Source organism: Barbatula barbatula (assembly GCF_947034865.1).
Source record: "Barbatula barbatula genome assembly, chromosome: 4".
Lineage (NCBI taxonomy): Eukaryota > Metazoa > Chordata > Actinopteri > Cypriniformes > Nemacheilidae > Barbatula > Barbatula barbatula.
Window position 1 is genome coordinate 3,247,151 of NC_136768.1, and position 18,558 is coordinate 3,265,708.

Here is an 18,558-nt window from a genome sequence, read left to right on the forward strand (position 1 = left end):
CACACCTTGGCCGGCATACGATGCACATTTGTGTGCATGCGCCCGACCCGGGATGCATCTGGTGCTTAACGCAACGGAGAGAGTGAGAGTTAGTTGGCACAGGGACGAGCGGTCATGCTTAATGTCACAACTCGGCAAGGGTCGGCCAAGAACGTCGACTCAGGAGAGTGAAATACAGCCTCCGTGGTGAGAAAAGCAAAGCAGACCTGAAAAAGAAGCATGTTATTAATGTCCGGTTCGGCCGCACGGTGTGTGAGTTTTGGCCGGGGCGGGTGCGAATGTGCTGGAGGCTGATGCTCTCCATGATTCCAGCTGCCCTCTTTCACAGACCATCGACTGTAAACATGATCCAGGCCAGAACCTTCAGACGTCTTATTGTTTCAGATTAGTTCTCTCTCTCTTTTTTTATTAGAATTAATATAGGTGTTTTTTTAAGTGTGCTGTTATAGTAGCCGTTCACCCTTGGGTAACTCCACCAGAAAGGGCAGCATCGCATCAGACTTATTTTTTGCTAGAGTTACATCCAGTTTTTTCAAGCTGCCATTCTGCGGCCAAATCCTGCAACACCTCGCCAGAGCTGACACGTGTGAAATTAATGGATTGTGCACCCAAATTCCTTCATTCAAAAATGTTCCACTAGCTGTGTGGAGGTATAGTTTGGAAAGAAGGGATTCTGTGTTTTGACTCCAACAGGTGTCGGCCCACCTCGATTTTGGATAAATATAGCAATGTGAAAATAGAATGCAAATAACACCAAAGGCAGTTCCTACTTTCTTTGCTCTGATTTCTTTGCCTTTTTAAAGGACATTTTTTACGGATAATGTACATGGCATGTCAACACCATGGTGTTAATGTGCTGTTAGTCTTTTATACAATATTCACATGTTTTGCTACAGTCTAAGATTTGGAAAGCTACTACAGGACTTACGTCTAAACCATGTATAAAGTTATTTCTGCCAGTTGGTTGAATGGCTGTTGAAAGTAATTGTGTATTTAATTCTATGTCATTTTTATTGTGGTACTATAACTGAATTGTTTTTTGTGTATGGTACTCCTACATTGGGGTAAATCAAATCATAGATCAGACTTGTAATTTATTGCCTTTCTAAACGTAACAGCTTTTATTCAGTTTTAACACAGAGGCTTTACAACTTAACAGCTGATTTGTTAAAGTGATAGTATTTTAGGTTTTGTCATTTCAAACCTGTATGGCTTTCTCTCTTTCACAGAACACAAAAGAAGATACTTTGAAGAAAGTTGGTAACCGAACAGTGCCGACACCCATTCACTTCTATCGTATGGACACAAAACCAATGCAAGTGAATGGGTGCCGGTTAACAACATTCTTCAAAATATCTTCTTTTGCGTTCTGCGGAAGAAAGTCATACAGGTTTGAAATGACAAGGGGGGTTAATAAACGATGACACATTTTTACATCACATTAACTGGCGCTGTCAAAGCTCACACGCAACGCTTCTTCCGCAACTTGTAAGAATTTACAGCATATCTGTGTCATGTTTTATGGATCATACAGGTAACATGGACGTTCCTTGTTTGTGATGTTTGTAGGAGCGTATCATTGAGCGGCTGAAGGAGCAGAGGGACAGAGATGAGAGGGAGAAGGGCGAAGAACTCGATAGCAACAAGAAAGAACTCAAGGAATTTAAGGAGAAGGTCAGCTTACTGCAGGGAGACCTGGCCGATCGAGAGGTGAGCAGAATAAAACGTGTCCAACACAGTTTGGACTGTCGGTGTGAATAACTCGAATCCTGTTGAGGAGAGGTGCACAATTATTTCTAAAAGTTTAATTTATGGTTTTAATGGCAGTTGAAACATTGATTTTTAATGAAGGAGGTGTGCAAACTGTATCAAGGTACCAAAATCTCAAGTGATATGAGGAGGGGTCTTTTAAATTTAGTCCACATTGTTAACATGATGTTGATGGCTATTATACATACTGTACAGTGTCATCTGATTTATTGCACATTCGCTCTGGGATTTGCATATTACTCGGATATATATGTATATTCTTTCTTGAATCATAAGCTGAACTCACAGCTAAAGCTAACCCAAATCTCTGCTTTTAGGCGAAATAAACTTAAAACCAAATAAGAAAGGTATAAATGTCAAATTGAACAATTCTTTATTTACAGCCTCTCATTTTCTTTTAGGCGAAGTTGTTTTAGTTTTGTAGCAGATATTTCACAATGAATTGTAGCCTTTGTGCGTTTATTTACAATACGCAGATTGCTTATGTTTGTAACGCCAGTCATTTGATGGGTTTTGGCAGCTCACATGCAACTAACCAATAGACCAACAGTTTAGAGGCGACCGACCGAATGCTGGGGTTGTGCAATTCAGATGCCGGTTTTGCATTTGTGATGCAGTAATCCTCTACGTGTCACGCTGGGATTATAGAGGTTGAAACTGATCCCGGGACAGCATTAAAAGGCATCAACCATTGAAAACAGCATTGTGTCATTTCATAAACTTTAGTTTTACAAAGAACACCGTAAAGCCATAAATAAATCATTATTTGCATATACTTTACTTGGCACCGTGAATCAGGTAATCCGGTTGACAAAACCATTTGCAAAGAACCGAATACTGCCTTAGGTTATTGTTTGGCTTTTAAAGGGTTGTAATATAATGCTACATTTTACATCATTTTAATATGCTTTTGTGTCCTGTTTCAAACTTAAAAGCTCCAGTCCCTGTTCACTGTAATTGTAACTGTAAGTGTGACAAGTAAAGTATATATAGGACAGAACGTCATACAGCTTTGTGAAGACAGTAAGCAGAGACGGCAACAAATCAAAATATTTTGAAGTGCCCCCTAGAACCTCCCGATCCTTGAACCTCCTGGTTTGGGAAGCGCTGCAGGTTTGGTGATAAAGACAGGCCGATCCACACAACCCCAGAGGAGCTGCATGTGATGAGAACATGCGGGACCCACAGCACTGTCAGTCCTGCGTGTGTGCGCGTACACGACAGGAAGATAAATGAAGTGTTCTCAATGTGAGGGAACGACCCCTCCCCGAGAGCCACCATTCATTTCTCTTGCTGTCTTCGCTCGCGCTTTCACTTTTTTTGCGTGCCTTTCTTGTTTTCCCTTTCTTTCTGCCCTCCCTCTAGTGTTTCTTTCGATGAGGCTAACATCTCTTCCATAGACAGGCCTTTAAATCAATATTAACGACACGTCGGCTTTTCCCTGAGTTCTGCGTCTGTGGCTATTTTATTATTCAGGTTATTCTTGTTTGCTGTGATCTCCGCATTCCTCTCCGCCGTCTGCGTTGGGTTTGCGGGCGATGCGCGGCCCGCCACTTAACCACTTCCTCGCTCGCCCCCATACGCGCCCTCTCACGTACCGTATTAAGTTCCCGCTCAGATCCTTCTTTTCTTCTTTTGTTTCACCTGCAGAGATTTTGTTTCCCAACTTTATCTTTTTCTCTCGCCTTACTTTTAGAATATGACAGACATCTCTGCAGCATGGGGGTGAATGTCATTTCCAAAAGATTTTCAAGATGAATTTTTTTGTAATATTTTGCACAAAGGAAATGAAAGCTGAAGATACAGATTTTTCTTATGCGTGTGTGTCTAAAATCAAATCAAGTTAATGGGACTTCTCATGAATGCTACAAAATTTTACTTTACCTCTAGGCTGAACTTTGACCTTGACATGTTTCTCACAGGATTTGAGACTTTTACCCACTTATTTATCACATGTAGCTCAACACGATAACATCCACATAATCATGTTGTGTCGCAGTTGACCTGCGTTCAGAAGCATCTCATTGCTCAGCGTTCTTTTACTTCCCTCTTGCCGTTTCTCCCTCATTGTGTTGGTTCTGAGGGATGACCTCTAGATTCCCAGCGCTCTCTGCCTCCCCCCGCGCTCTAATCACAAAGCACGGAGTCCAGCACATCCCATCGTTCCCCTTTTCTGTTTTCTTTACCAACGCGAGAGAACGCGGGGCGGCAGTACGAACATTAAATGTGTATTTTTGGTCTGCGGACTCCAGTCGAGTGTGAAATTGTGGGGCTCTCCGGCTGTAAGCGGAAACTGGAGGAAAGGCCTCATGGATGGAGGGCTGCAGTTTTAAGACTCGCCTTAGCAAAACAGAGAACTGATGTACAGCATATGCGCTGCACAGAGACCTCATTTAAAAGCAATATTTGTGACATCGATGTAATGTTTGATATTTTATCACGATTGTTCACCAGTTTTGTCGTAAATGAATAGTTCTCCCGAAAGTTGCACTACTGCCATTTTACATATTTCTTTCATAGAACACAAATCAAATGTATTTCCCAGACAATTCGATGAATGACAACTGGAGGGTTTTTTAGCTTTGCAAGGGACACAAATGCACTATAAAAGTAACACAAGTAGTCCGTGTAATCTGTGTTCTGTAGTCCAAGTCTAATAAAGTCAAACCATAACTTTGTAAGAAACAATGTCTGTCTTTATTTACAGTCGTATCAAGCCTGTCTGACATTTTTTTCCCTTGAAGTCGCTTTGGACTATACGTATTTGTGTTCTCTTTTTCTCACAATTTTGTGTTGTCAACACAATGCACTCATTTGACCTACAGGAACACATTTCTTTCTTCCGCAGAAAACATCACAAAAAATAATTTTTGGAAGATCTATTCCTTAAAACGTATGAATCTTATTACGACGCTGCCGAAATCAGGTCCACGTTATTCGGTCATCGACTCGCGTCTCTTTGATTGCATGTTTGTAAACAAATTAGCATTTGAAAAAAGAACGAAGAAAGATGTCACCTGGCAATTTGTCTTGGCTCCTCTGCTTCCTGTTGTCGAAATTGGCTTGAAACCGCCGGCCGGGGTTGCGATCAGAACATTTACATGTGTTTGTGCTCAGGTTGTTTCGATGCAATCAGGGACCGTGGCATGACGTTAGCAAAACCTCGTGCTGCTTCTGATTAGCTGTTTTCTCTGATCCCTGATCAGCTGCATTAAGAGGTGGATTGTTCAATAAGTGCTCTACATTATTAACTGATTGAACCTCTGTGTCCCCCAGGGCTCTCTGTTGGACCTGAAGGAGCATGCCTCGTCCCTGGCGTCCTCCGGACTGAAGAAGGACTCCAAGCTGAAGAGTCTCGAAATCGCTCTCGAGCAAAAGAGAGAGGAATGCACCAAATTCGAGAGTCAACTTAAAAAGGTGAGACAGATACTTTGACTGAACTGAAGCATCGCAGCAAATGCTGCAAGTCCCGTCAGCGGACCAAGAGTGCGTAACAAGCTATTACAGTGACTGACAACCTGTTAGCAACACTTTGACAACGTTTAAAACCATGACAGTGTGTTAGAGTGTCTGCTCAAGTGCAGTTTACCTATCGTTTGACGGACGGGAAGATATTAACCCTTTTTCAAATGAACACAAAAGCCTCCTAGTGACCAAGTTAATCTGAAACATGGACAATTGTGGCACATCCTTTGTCTCCTTCCTGTTTCCTCTCTTTTTTCTATGTATCACCCAGTTCTTTTCTCTTCCCTCACCCCTTTCTGTTACTCTTTCCAAAAGCTTCCTGAGCCCATGTCAGGCCATCCCTCCAATCTTGTAAGTGCATCTTTGTGTAAAAGCTTCCCTTAGCATCTCTAGACATGTGTGTGTGTGTACAAGGCAGTGAAAGATTGTAATAAATGCGTGAGCGGAGCTACGCTTGCATGAGCTCACGGCTTATCTGCAGTTTAGTTTTGTGTGTATGTGAGATCGAGAGGATATGTTCGGCAGCTAGCGGAGTCTCCGAGCTTTCTAAGATGTGCTTGCATGAGATCTTTCCTTATCTAGGGCTTGAGAGTGAAGATCTTGTGTGCTTTGATGTTCCTCCGCAGCGGATTTAGCGGCATGTGCCTGAGCCGATGTCTGTCGAGCAGTGTCGCTATGAGCGATACGCTGTGCATGTGCTTCATCATTTCATCATAAATGGGCTAATATTTATTATTTATTATATATTTTTTATTCAAGTCCGTCTGTCTAGTTTCTACCTTCTTTCTTTAGTTTTAGGTGAACTCTTCCTTTAAGTATTTATCAGCTTTGGTTTTTATGCATGCTGTGCTTTTTCAAACTGCATTAAACGGAAAGTAAATGCAATTCTTGTCCGAACTATAGTGTGGATCCGTCACCTTCACACATACACATACAGACCTCATGGGTTGATGAGAAGACCTGGATCCCATCATCCGTTCCAAGAGTAATGAAATCTCTGGCAGCTTGTGTACGTCTGTGTTCACGCAGGGCCTCGTATAAAAGCAGTGCAAGTGAAAGGCTGTTGACAGCTCTGCGGGCGTCTGCTCTGATTGGATAAGACAGTGAAAGGGCGGTGGACTCGGCTGTCCCCGTGTGACCATCAGGAGTGCACGCCGACGGTGTAAGCCCAACGTTAGAAATGAGAACAGACGTGCCACCAAGATACCCAACCCCGCGCACGATACACAAAACCAACCAAGTCCCCGGCGTACTTCCATGTGTGGAGACACACGAAACATATTCTTGTATCCACACATGCACATTTACATCGATCAACGGCGGGGTGTTTTCTCACAAGGACGTTTATAGGTCGTGCAAGTCAACTCAGAAGCACATAAACACAGCAGCCAGTCATCAACCGCGTGTTGTTTTCACATAGACGTTCTGACACATAGACGTTCTGATATCTTGCCTAGCCAAACATACAGAGCCACGTAAACGTTATTAAACAACATTATTAAACCACGTTTCCCAAAATCCAGTGTTTAATGCCGGGACACTGGCTGCTTCTCTGAGACGCGGTGCCGAATGGATGGGCCGCTCTGATGTTCCAATACCAACATTTTGCACAAAGCTTACGGGCAGACACGGTGGGTTTAACATCCCGCTAATAACTGTATTAATGCAAGTTGTTTCCTACCCGGTCTGTCTGTCTCCAACTCTCCTCTGTTAACGTTCCTCGACATGTCATATTTAACATAAGCACCTTGATAAACAAATTAATTAGTTCTCAAAACACACAGTAAAAGCATCCCGCCAGGAATGAATGGGTAACTGGGATCTCTCTTTAAACCATGTTTAGGCCATGACGTGTTGCTAACTGTCTTTATTATTTGTCTATAATGCATTTTCATACAATCCTGCCATTTCTTCGGGCCTAGTCTTACACGTTCGTACCCGCAAGCCGGGCCGCTCACAGTTGACAATTTCTTGGCGGTCGGAGTGGAAACCTACTCAACCTCAGTCCGAGACTTTAATGAAGCTAATTAGAGGGGCCTAAACGTCACCTTCAAATATTATCCCTTGTAAAGCAGAACAGTCGTCTTTCACCTCGTGCCAGAAGAGACCTGCTGACTACGGCGGCCCCTCGCGGCTCGGACTATACTGTACGTTTTTTTTCCTACACCCAAGTGCAACACAACACACTTTTAGCAAGTCGTTTGTCTTTGAAGGTCCAGTGTGTGAAATTTAGAGGCATCTAGTGGTGAGGTTGTGAATTGCAACCAACGGCTCACTCCACCCCTCCCTGCTGGAGAAGATAATGTATTTACGAAATGCGCTCTGTGGAGCAGTTTGTCTTTAATGTCTATTGTAGAAAGAACATGATGAATTCCATGCAAGGGGACCCACGGTCTATGTAGATAGAAATGGCTCATTCTAAGGTAATAAAAACATAACGCTTCATTATATAAGGTCTTTATACACCTTTGAAGACATAGTATTATTGCAGTCCTGTCAACAGATCTTCCAAAAAATTACACACAGCACCTTTAAACTAAAGGTAATCTGCCCACTGCTACAAGATCAGCAGATTGTGTAGCCATCTTTAAGAATCAGCTAAAAACAGCACCAGACCGATCAGTTCTAACTTTGATCTCTTTTCTACTCTTTCTATAAAAAAATCTTAGTATGTATACTGTGGTGAGCTGTATGAGACCAGAAGTCGCTTTGGATAAAAGCGTCTTCTAAATGACTAAATGTAAATGTAAATAAGAGGTGATGTATTTTAGACCATCATGAAATAACTAAACCTTTATTAAGCAAAGGTCAGTTTAATGTAGCTGATAAGCAAAGTTACTGAATATCTTAAGTTTTACGTTATTTGAAAATTGTTACGTTGTGTTTCTTGTCTAATGTCAAGTTATGTTTTTTTTCTGATTTATGCTTAAAACCTGCATAAATCTGCAAAGTCTAATGGAAAACCGTTTTCATTTTTTTTTGCTTTTTGTTGTTTATGGTTTGGATATCTTCAAACTATCTTTAATCGTTTAATCATTACGACAACACTGATCACGCACACACACGTATGCTTTCATGCAGACGTGATGTAAATAACACAGCTCTTCTCTGTTCTCGGTTTATGTTTTCACAGCAGACGGTTTTTTTAAGCAGGAAGACACCTGCGTCCTTTTAGAGGACTTTTATTATAGAGACATTACCACAGTTACTCATTGTACCCGACTCCTTTAATTGTCTGGGGAAGCGAGTTGATTTACTTTTCATTAAAGCGGGGCTTTGACCCAGCACTTTAAATGCCTGTAATGTCACTCATTATTTTGATGACTTCAGTATGATTGTGTTTCCACGTGCCCACACGCACACCCTGTAATGAGACAGTGTCCTGTTGTGATGTCATGGGGCTGCTTACACACAGCCTGCAGGTGTGAGCGAGTGTCTGAACACACATGACACACGCTTATGACAGTACACGGGTCACGTTGCAGTAAGAGTTTTGACATGTGCTTTAGCAGGACGGTGTCTATCTGTACTTAGCACAGCGACATTAAAAAAACTAAAGCTTAAGTTCAAATAAAATATATGTATATAAGATTTCATGAAATGTACAGAGTCCACATTTCCTCACGGTATAAACTTTTTGTTCCATGCAGGCGCAGTCAGCCGCAGTGGAGGCCCTGGCGAATGCTGGTCTGTCGGATCGCATTGCCACACTCGAGCAGGAGGTGGCGCGCTACAAGGAAGATGCTGGGAAAGCACAGACCGAGGTGGACCGACTCCTGGAGATCCTCAGAGAGATGGAGAATGAGAAGAACGACAAGGATCGCAAGATCAATGAGCTGGAGAGGTATATAAACACATGTACTTTGCTTCTTTAATGGAGACGTACCACACACTCCTGTTGTTTATATAATAAGCTAATATTATTGTTTTTATAAAGAGCAAAAAACTAGATTTTTTAATCAAATAATTTCCCAGTTGCAGATGTACCAAAAGGGATGTTTTTTTTGTCAGATCTAACAGTTTTTTGAATGGTTTCTTTGCAAACCTCACATACCTAAGCTCAAACATGCATGCAATAGGAGTAAACTTAATTTCTGTTTAAGTTTCTGTCTTATTTCTGTACCTCTATTTTTTCAATTCAGTTAGGTATTAATCATCTGTGTTTTCAGCACTGTTATGGGTATAATTTCCATTTAATTTCATTTATTTGAAGGTTTAAGTTCCCTGTTGTCTGTCTTTAAACACCAGCTATTTCACAAATTGTTCCTGACTCAATGTACTTTATCGTTTCATGCTCAGCTCATGTTTGCTAGCCAAACGATCATTTCATTTGGTTCCTTCTTTTATTTCTGTGACTCCCACAAATCCATTTTCCATTTCCATCTAGCATGAAGTCTAAGGCTTTTTCTTATTGCCATTGCAGGCCTTGGCATACTGTAAGAACGTGTGTGTGTGCATGTAATTGTCCTTATACCCCTACTAACAGATTGGTGATCATCCAGCTTCAGCCCTGTCCCAAATGACGCTTTTAATGTGGACTTGTGCACTTGGTCTGTGTGTATCTCTCTCGCTCTCTCTTTCTCATTCCTTTAGTCGCTGCCCTTCTCACCTACTCAGTCATCTCTTATCCTCCATTTATTTTCGCAAAACATATTGATTTATCGAAACTTGCAGGATTTATGGAGTTCGGCTTCAGCGCTCATCTCACAGCATTGTAGGTTGTTGGTATTGTCGTACACCACGTCTAATCGATGCATTGCCGGGCATAGATTGTAGATTACGCTCTTATCCTTTACACGTAGCTTTGTAATCAAGGTATGTTTTGTGTATTGTGATGTTCTCTGGTGCACGTTTTTTCATGTGGTCTGAGAACCTCTCTTTTGAAAGCCGCCCATGTTTCCATTAATTTGAGAGCCAACTGATGATGTAACCACATTTGTCCAACAACAGATATTTTAAACTTATAGCAATCCATGAACACATCATTTCTCAATAAAATGTTTTTATTTTAAATAAATTACAAATGGATTAGCTCAAATAGCATCGGATTATGCATCAACAGAACGTGCCATTAGTTTGTTTGATGATGGCATGTTCATGAGATCACCTTATTCCCCTCAACGCACCCTTTTGCAAAACATGGGTGCGTGCTGCATGTGTTTCTCCATTTCTGGATATGTTGGGTTTTCTGTCAGTGTGCCCTGGTGTAAACATCTGTTTTCGTCCTGTGTAATTGGACTAATTAATGTGAAGCAAATATGGACCCGTTTCTCATCTTGGCTTGCATAAATAAATAAAGAGATGAATAATTGTAGTAGGCCTAAGTGTAAACACACAGGAATGTGAGGAAGAATTTAAGAGGAGAGTTGGGCCCGGAGGTGAAGAGTCTTGGATGTGCTGGATGTTGATGTTGTGTACTGACAGAAGAGCGGTCTTCAATGCCAAACCTGAGAGCCAACAGGCTCAAGAAGAGCCTGACGTGGAAATGTATTTATTTGCAACATGGCTCTCGCAGTCGAACGCTGGCAACGGCTCGGGCTGTGGAAGTGTGTTTTGGGCGGATTTCTGTTGATTCATAAATATTAATCTGACTTGCGTTCGACATCTCTCACGCTTTCTTAACCGATCTTTGTTAGGAGAGGATTAGAATGAAACAAACTCCATATGCTCGGCTCCATGCATCATTCATGCTGAGCATTTCTGAAATAAACGCTAGGCGCTACGAACTAATTACCGCTGAGAGTCGGGTTATGCTCTTGATACACATCGGGGAATTCGGTTCCCAAAACCTCCTATTGTTCTCCGTGTCATGGCCTCAGAGGTTTGACTCTCGATTCGGGTTTAACAGAAAGTTATTCAGACGGATCCTCTCGTCTTTAATCAAGACGCGAATGGCAGGTAGAAGCGGCGCTTTCTGTTTTTCAGTGAGGATTAACTTTCTCAGTTAGAGATAGAGAAGCAAAGCCTCTTTTGGAGATCAGTGGTGCGGAGGCAAGGCTTGCGCAAAAATGCCTTCAAAGTCACCGAAAAATGGCAGAGGTTGAATTGGGGCATGGGGTATTTATTTCATAAATTCGGCAGCAGTAAATTTGCAGGCAATTACGGCGGATTGTAAAACTCACCGTTGGGAGAGAGCTAAAATAAGAGGATGAGTTGGGTTGGACAAAAAATAAGCATGCAACAAAGGAACTAAAAGAAAAACAAAAACAAAAGCACGTAAAGTGGAGTTGTATCCATAGAAAATAGCGACATATACTATGGGAATGTAAATGCAACTATTTTCAATGAATATATTTGGCTTTTTTTGTTTTCTCATATGACTAATGATGTAACGGATGTGTGTAGTAATGTCACATTTGCTCTGTTCCAAAACCTGGCATGCTGAATACAGAGACGTTCTATGCTGTTCCAGTAAAACTTAATTAAGAGACATTGTTTTTGCCAAATTCTGCATGTGTTCTTGGGAGAGAATATGTTCCCACAATGCCATGCGATAAACCTCAGTGAAAACATTTATATTTTATACATTACTGGTTAAATAACATTATAATCATAATTGAATGATCATGTTTATCTGTGTTATGCTAATGACCTGGCTAGTGACCTAAGAAAATATAGCGAAACCAAATTGGAGGGAACCAGCTTGCTACGTTTTGCAACCGAACATTTCTTACGCTGTCATCACGTTTGTGAGTCACTATGCGTTTATGAAAAGTCTGCATGCAAAAGTGTCATGCATTGTTAACATGCTGTCTTTAAATCTTAACTCGAGTCACTCTGTCTCTCTTCACCACTTTTTCTTTCTTTCTCTCACTGGAATGCTGTGTCTTCTTTCCAGTCTGGCTTCAAGGTTAGTATGCCTGCTTTTTTCGGCCACAGTTCTTTCCACAGAATGCACTTCCTCAGGTTGTTATGTATAATAAGTGCGTGAAAAAAAACTTGTCATGGTTAATTTTTCCTTTTTTTAGTTTTTTTGAGTGAATAATCCTAGATCCATTCAAATAGTTTTTTACCGTAGCCAAACAGTTTGATGAAAGTCACACAGGTTTGGAATTACATAATTTTGGGAAAGTGATGACAGAGCTTTCCAGTGAGGTGAGGTATTCTTAAAACATGACCCATAAACTGCTAAAATTGTTTTAAGCACACTTTTAAGTGCCTGAGATCCGTGTTTTTGTGGGGCGGTTTGGGAAAACGGTATCTGCTACTTGGGGAGAATAATTCAGTGGATGATTGTGGTTTGGTGGTGCCCTTGGGCGATGCACTTAACCCCAATTTGCTGTCGTTGCCTCCTTCACTCCCTTTGGACTCCCTTCTAAAGTTTCTGTGGAAAAAAGCTAAATTGCTCTGACCTGAATTGATTAAAGGTTGAAAGAAAGGAACGAGGAAACCTGGTAGGGTCAGGCAGGCGCTGCAAACAGAAGAGCTTGTCTTCTTAATGCATGTCAGCGTACCTGTGAGGTCTTCAGAGACGCAGCAAAGAAGCAAAGAACGCTGGTTAAACACGCTAGCTCGACAACTCGAAGAGAATGGGGACGTGGGAAAAAGAGAAATGAGGAGACCATCAGCGACTCCTTGCAGATCTTTTAATTGGAGAGTACAAAAAATTCGCCCGGCGTACAATACGGATCCCTTTCTCTTTCACACTCACCTTGTTTATCTCAGTTGTTATTCTGCATTTCTTTCTAGTTGGGTCTGGAACAGAGATTTGTCAGTGTTTTATATTTCCCCCTGTTGTAACTCTCCTAGAAAACAAGCACGATGTTATGTGAAAGCTTCACAGAAGTGTCATTCTCTCGCTGCCTTTTTCTCCACCTCTTTGTTTTTTGTCTTTTTGATGTATTCTCTGGAAGTCAGCAACACAACAAACAAGGACGATTTGATATCTCCCCCACATCAAGGGCTGAGGCGTAATGAAAAGAAATCCGTGCCTTGCCGAAATGAATTTTCCCCAGTGTTACGCATTTGCTCCTGAGCTCCGGGGCCTCTTGATTTACTCGACAAATGCTTGACAATAAATGTGATGTGTGCCGGTCCCTGAAGTATAGATGCTTCCTGACTTTCCTCTCTCGGTCTCTTTCTCTCTGTCTTTTTATTTCTTGTTTTGTCCCTGTTTTTTCTGTCTCGCTCTCTGTCTCTTTCTCTCTCTCTGTTTTTTTTTCTCTCTCGTTCTCTGATTTGTTCTTGTGCCTTATTGGCATGTCAAATATTTGTATGTTCATTTTGCCGAAGCACGTGCAGCTTTTCTGCCCCAAAATTTAACAACGCAGACAAAAATGCATAAACAGTGCAGTGCAAAACAACACGCGTCAATTAAGAACTAAAAGGCAAAATGTAGAATGTTTTTTAATATAGATAAAACAGATGTTTAAAAATAAGAATAAGGCTTCAGTACATTAAAAGTTTCAAATAAAGTATAATAATAATAATGTATGGTATAAAAGGTACAATAATATAAATAGTCTTAATATATAAAAGGTATAATGTTTTCTGTGATTAGGAGTAGAATTTCTTACTTATTTTTTCCACTCTTTCTATATTGTCATATTTGTTCCCTCTTACGTTTATTTACTTATTTCTTCTCCATATGTTAAGGAGCTCATTTTATTGTGAGCGGCAGTTTTTCTGCTAGTCCACAGATAGCATCCGTTCCAGCGACAGGTGTAGGGCACAGTTCCACACAGACACGAGACTGCGCCTGCGATACGCTCGGCTCTGAGAACACCTCCGCCTTTCTGTTATATCTGCACGCTTTCCAGTTACCTTTGGCTGGCCTGGCCCGAAGGCCGGCCGCATAATTAACTAGATTAGTCAAGGGCCGTCCCTAAAGACCGTTCCACGTGCCACGTACCGGACGGATGTCGGTGAGCAGGATGGTATGGGAATGAGGTGGGGACACCCCATCGTGCACCTGGCCACGGATCACTCTCTTGGCAGCCTCGGAAGCCAAACTCTATTAGACAAGAAAAGTTAGCGCTCACCGCAGACAAAAACGTGGAAATGAACCCCGCTATCACATAGCGGCCTGAAGGAGCAGCTCCTGCCAGCTTTCCTTCACCTGCTGATGGAAAACGACCACAGTCGGCGGAGAACCCACATTTCCTGATTTTTATTAGTCACAAGCTAACGGACGGCGATACTAGGCCAGTATAAAGACAAGTGGCGGTACAGTATGATTGCGAAGGCGGATGAGGAACGGTGTAAACATGGGCACTCAAACATTTTCAGAGGAAGTCTTTGATAGCGGTCCACCCCCTCGTGTGTTGGTCAAACAGGTTACGGCTGTGATAAACAGAGTAGTCCGTGTCCTCAGTCAACCTTTTGATGTTTATTCCATCTTAAGTGTTAGTGTGGGCACACGCATGTGCTATTCTGTCAGCACGCAAGAAAAATGGATTCAAAACGTGGGACCAAAAGGCTTTGGATGAAAATGACAAGCTGTAACCATCTCCAGCCTTTAGTGTTGAACAGGCCACTCATAAACACGCATTGGCTCTGTAACATAATAAGTCTTTCCACCCATAACGGCGTGATGGATTTATTTCTTCAACATCAATTTCCATCTGCATTCATCTCACGATCGCACCCAATTTTACCTTCGGGTCTCGTTTAGTGTTATTATGTGTCAGGTGCGATTTGAACCTTGCAATAACATTTGCTTTAATGCCCAACGGGCCTCATTTCTCCCGTTAAGTGACCGCAGAATGAAATTGTTTAGAAATGTAGTTTCGTATTTTTTGGGGAAACGTTGAAAGAGCGATACTGTATTTTCAGAGCGCGCATACTGGAGATGACTCTTTTTTTGACTTTGAGTTCCTTTGTTTTATTTTTCTTACACATTAGCTGACCTCGCAGGAGCGGTCAGGGAACAACAACAACGTTTGCTTTCGGCCTTGGCCACACGCCATGCCTCGTCGTGGCATTGGCCTGTCAACAAGGACGCTCTCGTCCCCGAGGCGTAGTTTGGCCAAGCAGGAAGTGGTAATGCAAATGAAAGAGGTTTTTTATTTGTTTTTCGAGAGGTGTTTACTAGATGTACGTTTCAAAGGCTTCGTTATGCTCGAGTTCGAAACATCTTCATAGTCCAAAGTTAACAGACTTTCTGATGTTTGTTCGCACTCTCCAGCCAATATATTGAGAATTTCAAAGCGCTTTCAAGCCGTACCCTGTAAACATTGCCTGAAGCTGTCTCGCATATGAATTATTAATTTCGAGATGTGGACCAAAATAATGAATTCATATTTTTGATGGCATTCCAGAGTTCGAGCACCGTGAAAATACGATTCATTTAAAAGCGTGAGGTTAGCCAGGAATGTAGAGAATTATCCGCGCAGAAAAATGTTTAACCGAGTAACCCTTTATGAACGTGAACATTTTGGTTACAACTTTTGCTTGCTAACTCCTTGATATACGTTGTGGGTTTTTTTCTGATCAAAACAAGACAAACAGAAGACTGTCAGGATCTTGCAAAAACACGTTTTCTTTCTCTCTCTAGGTGAACTGCCCTGTCATTATTTTTTTTTTATTAATGTAGCTTGAGGCCACACTGGCATATATGACACATTTATATGTCCACTAATGCAGTACAAAGGATGGGTGATGGCATAGGGTTGTGCGGTACATGTTTTATTTAGAGGAGAGGAAAATGTTGGTACTGGAAAAGGTTAAAGAAAGAAAGCATTCTCTCCGGCCTGTAAATGGGGTCTGTACCTTTGCACTCGGTTCACTATATAGAGACATTTCCATTAATTTGTTTATGTGTGTATTTCGGTTTTAAAAGGAGAGTGAGATTGTCTCTTTGTGAGATGTCCCCTGTATTTAGATGATGTCAGTGTGCGATTTTAGATTTAACTGGCACATATATGTACTTTGCTTACACAAACATCTACAGCCACTGCATGCGTTAATATTTTCCATGTTTTTACATAGTAACTGTATGTGAAAGTCTGAATCTCCCTCGTAGATGTTGTGTTGTCTCTGGTATATTGCGTGCATTCTCTAGCATATCGACCAATGTTTTTTTATTTGTTTTAATAGGCAGTTATTGGAAACGGATAATGTTTTTTTCCCAGTTTAGACTAGTTTATGCTAAATCTTATTAGCCAATGTTTTCCTTGCATAAATTGAGAGTGTTCCAGAAAGCATCTTAAATATCTTATTCATTTTATGCCATAACGCTTCTTTGTTTTACCTTTATTTCAATCCTAAAACTGTGTGGATTTCCAGCTTTAAATTAGATTTGGAATCCCACTTTTCAATGTGGTTATGCATTTTTGGATCCGTCTGTATATATCATAGCTTTTTTGTATGTGTAAGTTTGTGTGGTTTAGTGGTTCACTTTTGTACTTATAGGCGTGCAGCAGAAATATTTGTTAGATTAACCTTTAGAAAATAGGCCTTAAACTCGTAGGATAGGACAGATTAGAATCGAGCACCGCACGTTTTGGCTGAATGACGAAACTGGAACGTATGCTGTGAATATTGAACTAAACAAAACCTGAAGTGCATTTGTTTTGTCCCCTTCTACAAGGTTTGCAGAACATGTTTTTGTCCCTCAGTCAGAAGAGCAGAGCGAAAGGTGTTCGTAACCTATGAAAAAACATATTGGAACAAAGTTTACATTTATGCATTTGGCAGACCCTTTTATCCAAAGCGACTTACATTGCATTGCACTATACATTTCTTTCTGCCTATGTGCAATCCCTTGGGATCGAACCCATGACCTTGGCTTTGCTAGCGCTGTGTTCTAACCGCCAAGCCACAGGAAAGCATGAAAGTGAATTGTGAATTGCATAAATGCAATGTAAATGATTCAGCGTTGCATACTTGTGTGGTCATACATGTATGCTTTTGTCCCGATCTTTAAGGAATACAGCTACGACTGGTGAACTGAATCTAGATCCGATCTTATTGTTTCTTCTTATTGCTATAGAAATGTTTCCTCCGTGAACTCTCCATAATGGGGTTACCTATCCCATCACATCAAGCCTCAAATGGAGACGTATAAACATATAATCAAAACCCTGAATAAAGGGTTGGCGCGCAAGACATAAAAACAGTCAGCTTCTTATTGGAAACGTAGCAGAGCCAAGCAGATGGCTTGGCCTCTTCTGGAAACGGCAAATAGGAACATTCCAGTATATTTATGACCTGTTGCACAAACTCCCTCGTGCAAGTCGTTTCTTTTTGCTTTGTTTTAAAAAAATAGCATTGAATGTTTGTCATGTTGTCTTCAAGATGGTTTTTTGACAGCGCAGCATAATTTTCTCCACGTTTCCAGTTACACGTTCGCCTCGGAAATTATTTGCGGCCGTTTTATTGCATTCTTTAGTTGCTATGAAATTAGGCTGTAATTAGTGCCCTTGTTGGGAAACAGCCTAGTGTGTGTGTTACAGTAATGTCAGTCTTAACCTCAAGCTTAGAGACGTCAATAACGCTTGCAGTTTTATATTTAATCCGTACAATATTGCAATAGATGTAAAACTAGAGTTTCTCTCTTCATCACCTACAATCTGTCAACACATCCTGAGATTCTGCACGGCTGCACGTCGCATTCCTTGGGTTCTGTCCGGCTCTTTACTGGAGAGAATGGAAAAGAACACTTTGGGGAAAAAATGAAATACAAACACATATATGTCACCAGAATAACCTTGACCCTGAACCTATGTATTGCAGCTGTTTTATGAGGAATGCTTGGGTAGCTTCTTGCTCGTACCTGCAACCAGATCCAGAATTCTGCGGCTGTGGTACGTCCGACACAGTGCTTTACTGTGCTCGAGACAGCTCGACCCAAAGAATGATCAGGTTTTAGCGCGAAGTGGCTTGGCTTGACTTCCAAACCTTGTTCGCCATCACCTTACTTTAGTCCATAAGCAGTTTCACAAGGCACACCTTAGTTGGCACACGTCTACGTTGGTATACGTTGCTTGTCATATCCCATAAACCCTCATAATAGGTCTTCATTAACGTTCCCGTATTATGTGTCTGTGGTGTCAGGGGGGCAGAAGGAGGTCTTTCCACGAGCCAGTGTTCTTTCTCATTTATAGACATTGGTGTTGGCATAGTCAGCGCTGCATCTGTTCTGCAGGGCAGAGGACTGGTGAGGCAAACAGGTTTTTTTCCTGATCAAGTCAAGATGGTGAATGGTAAGCGATCCTGACCACTGACGCTGCCAGTGCGCAATCCGTTCGTGGTGGCCACGTAAACAGGAAAACTCTCCCAGCCGACGCAAACTGTGACGTTCGTCGGGGCCGAATGACCCCGGAACTCGATCGTATTTGATACAGCGCTGCTCAGAAAAAAATCGTCCATCTGCTATGATGT

At 41.6% G+C, this 18,558-nt stretch overlaps 1 protein-coding gene across 2 annotated transcripts in view; it reads left to right on the top strand.

The window, feature by feature from the left end:
* Positions 1–18,558, top strand: part of erc1b (ELKS/RAB6-interacting/CAST family member 1b) — a 143,303-nt gene that overhangs the window by 32,014 nt on the left and 92,731 nt on the right. For both annotated transcript variants that reach the window (XM_079455267.1, XM_079455268.1), the window contains 3 exons: positions 1,570–1,710; positions 5,047–5,187; positions 8,886–9,079. In XM_079455267.1, coding sequence (XP_079311393.1) covers positions 1,570–1,710; positions 5,047–5,187; positions 8,886–9,079 — 476 coding nt within the window. The remainder of the gene's footprint in view (positions 1–1,569; positions 1,711–5,046; positions 5,188–8,885; positions 9,080–18,558) is intronic.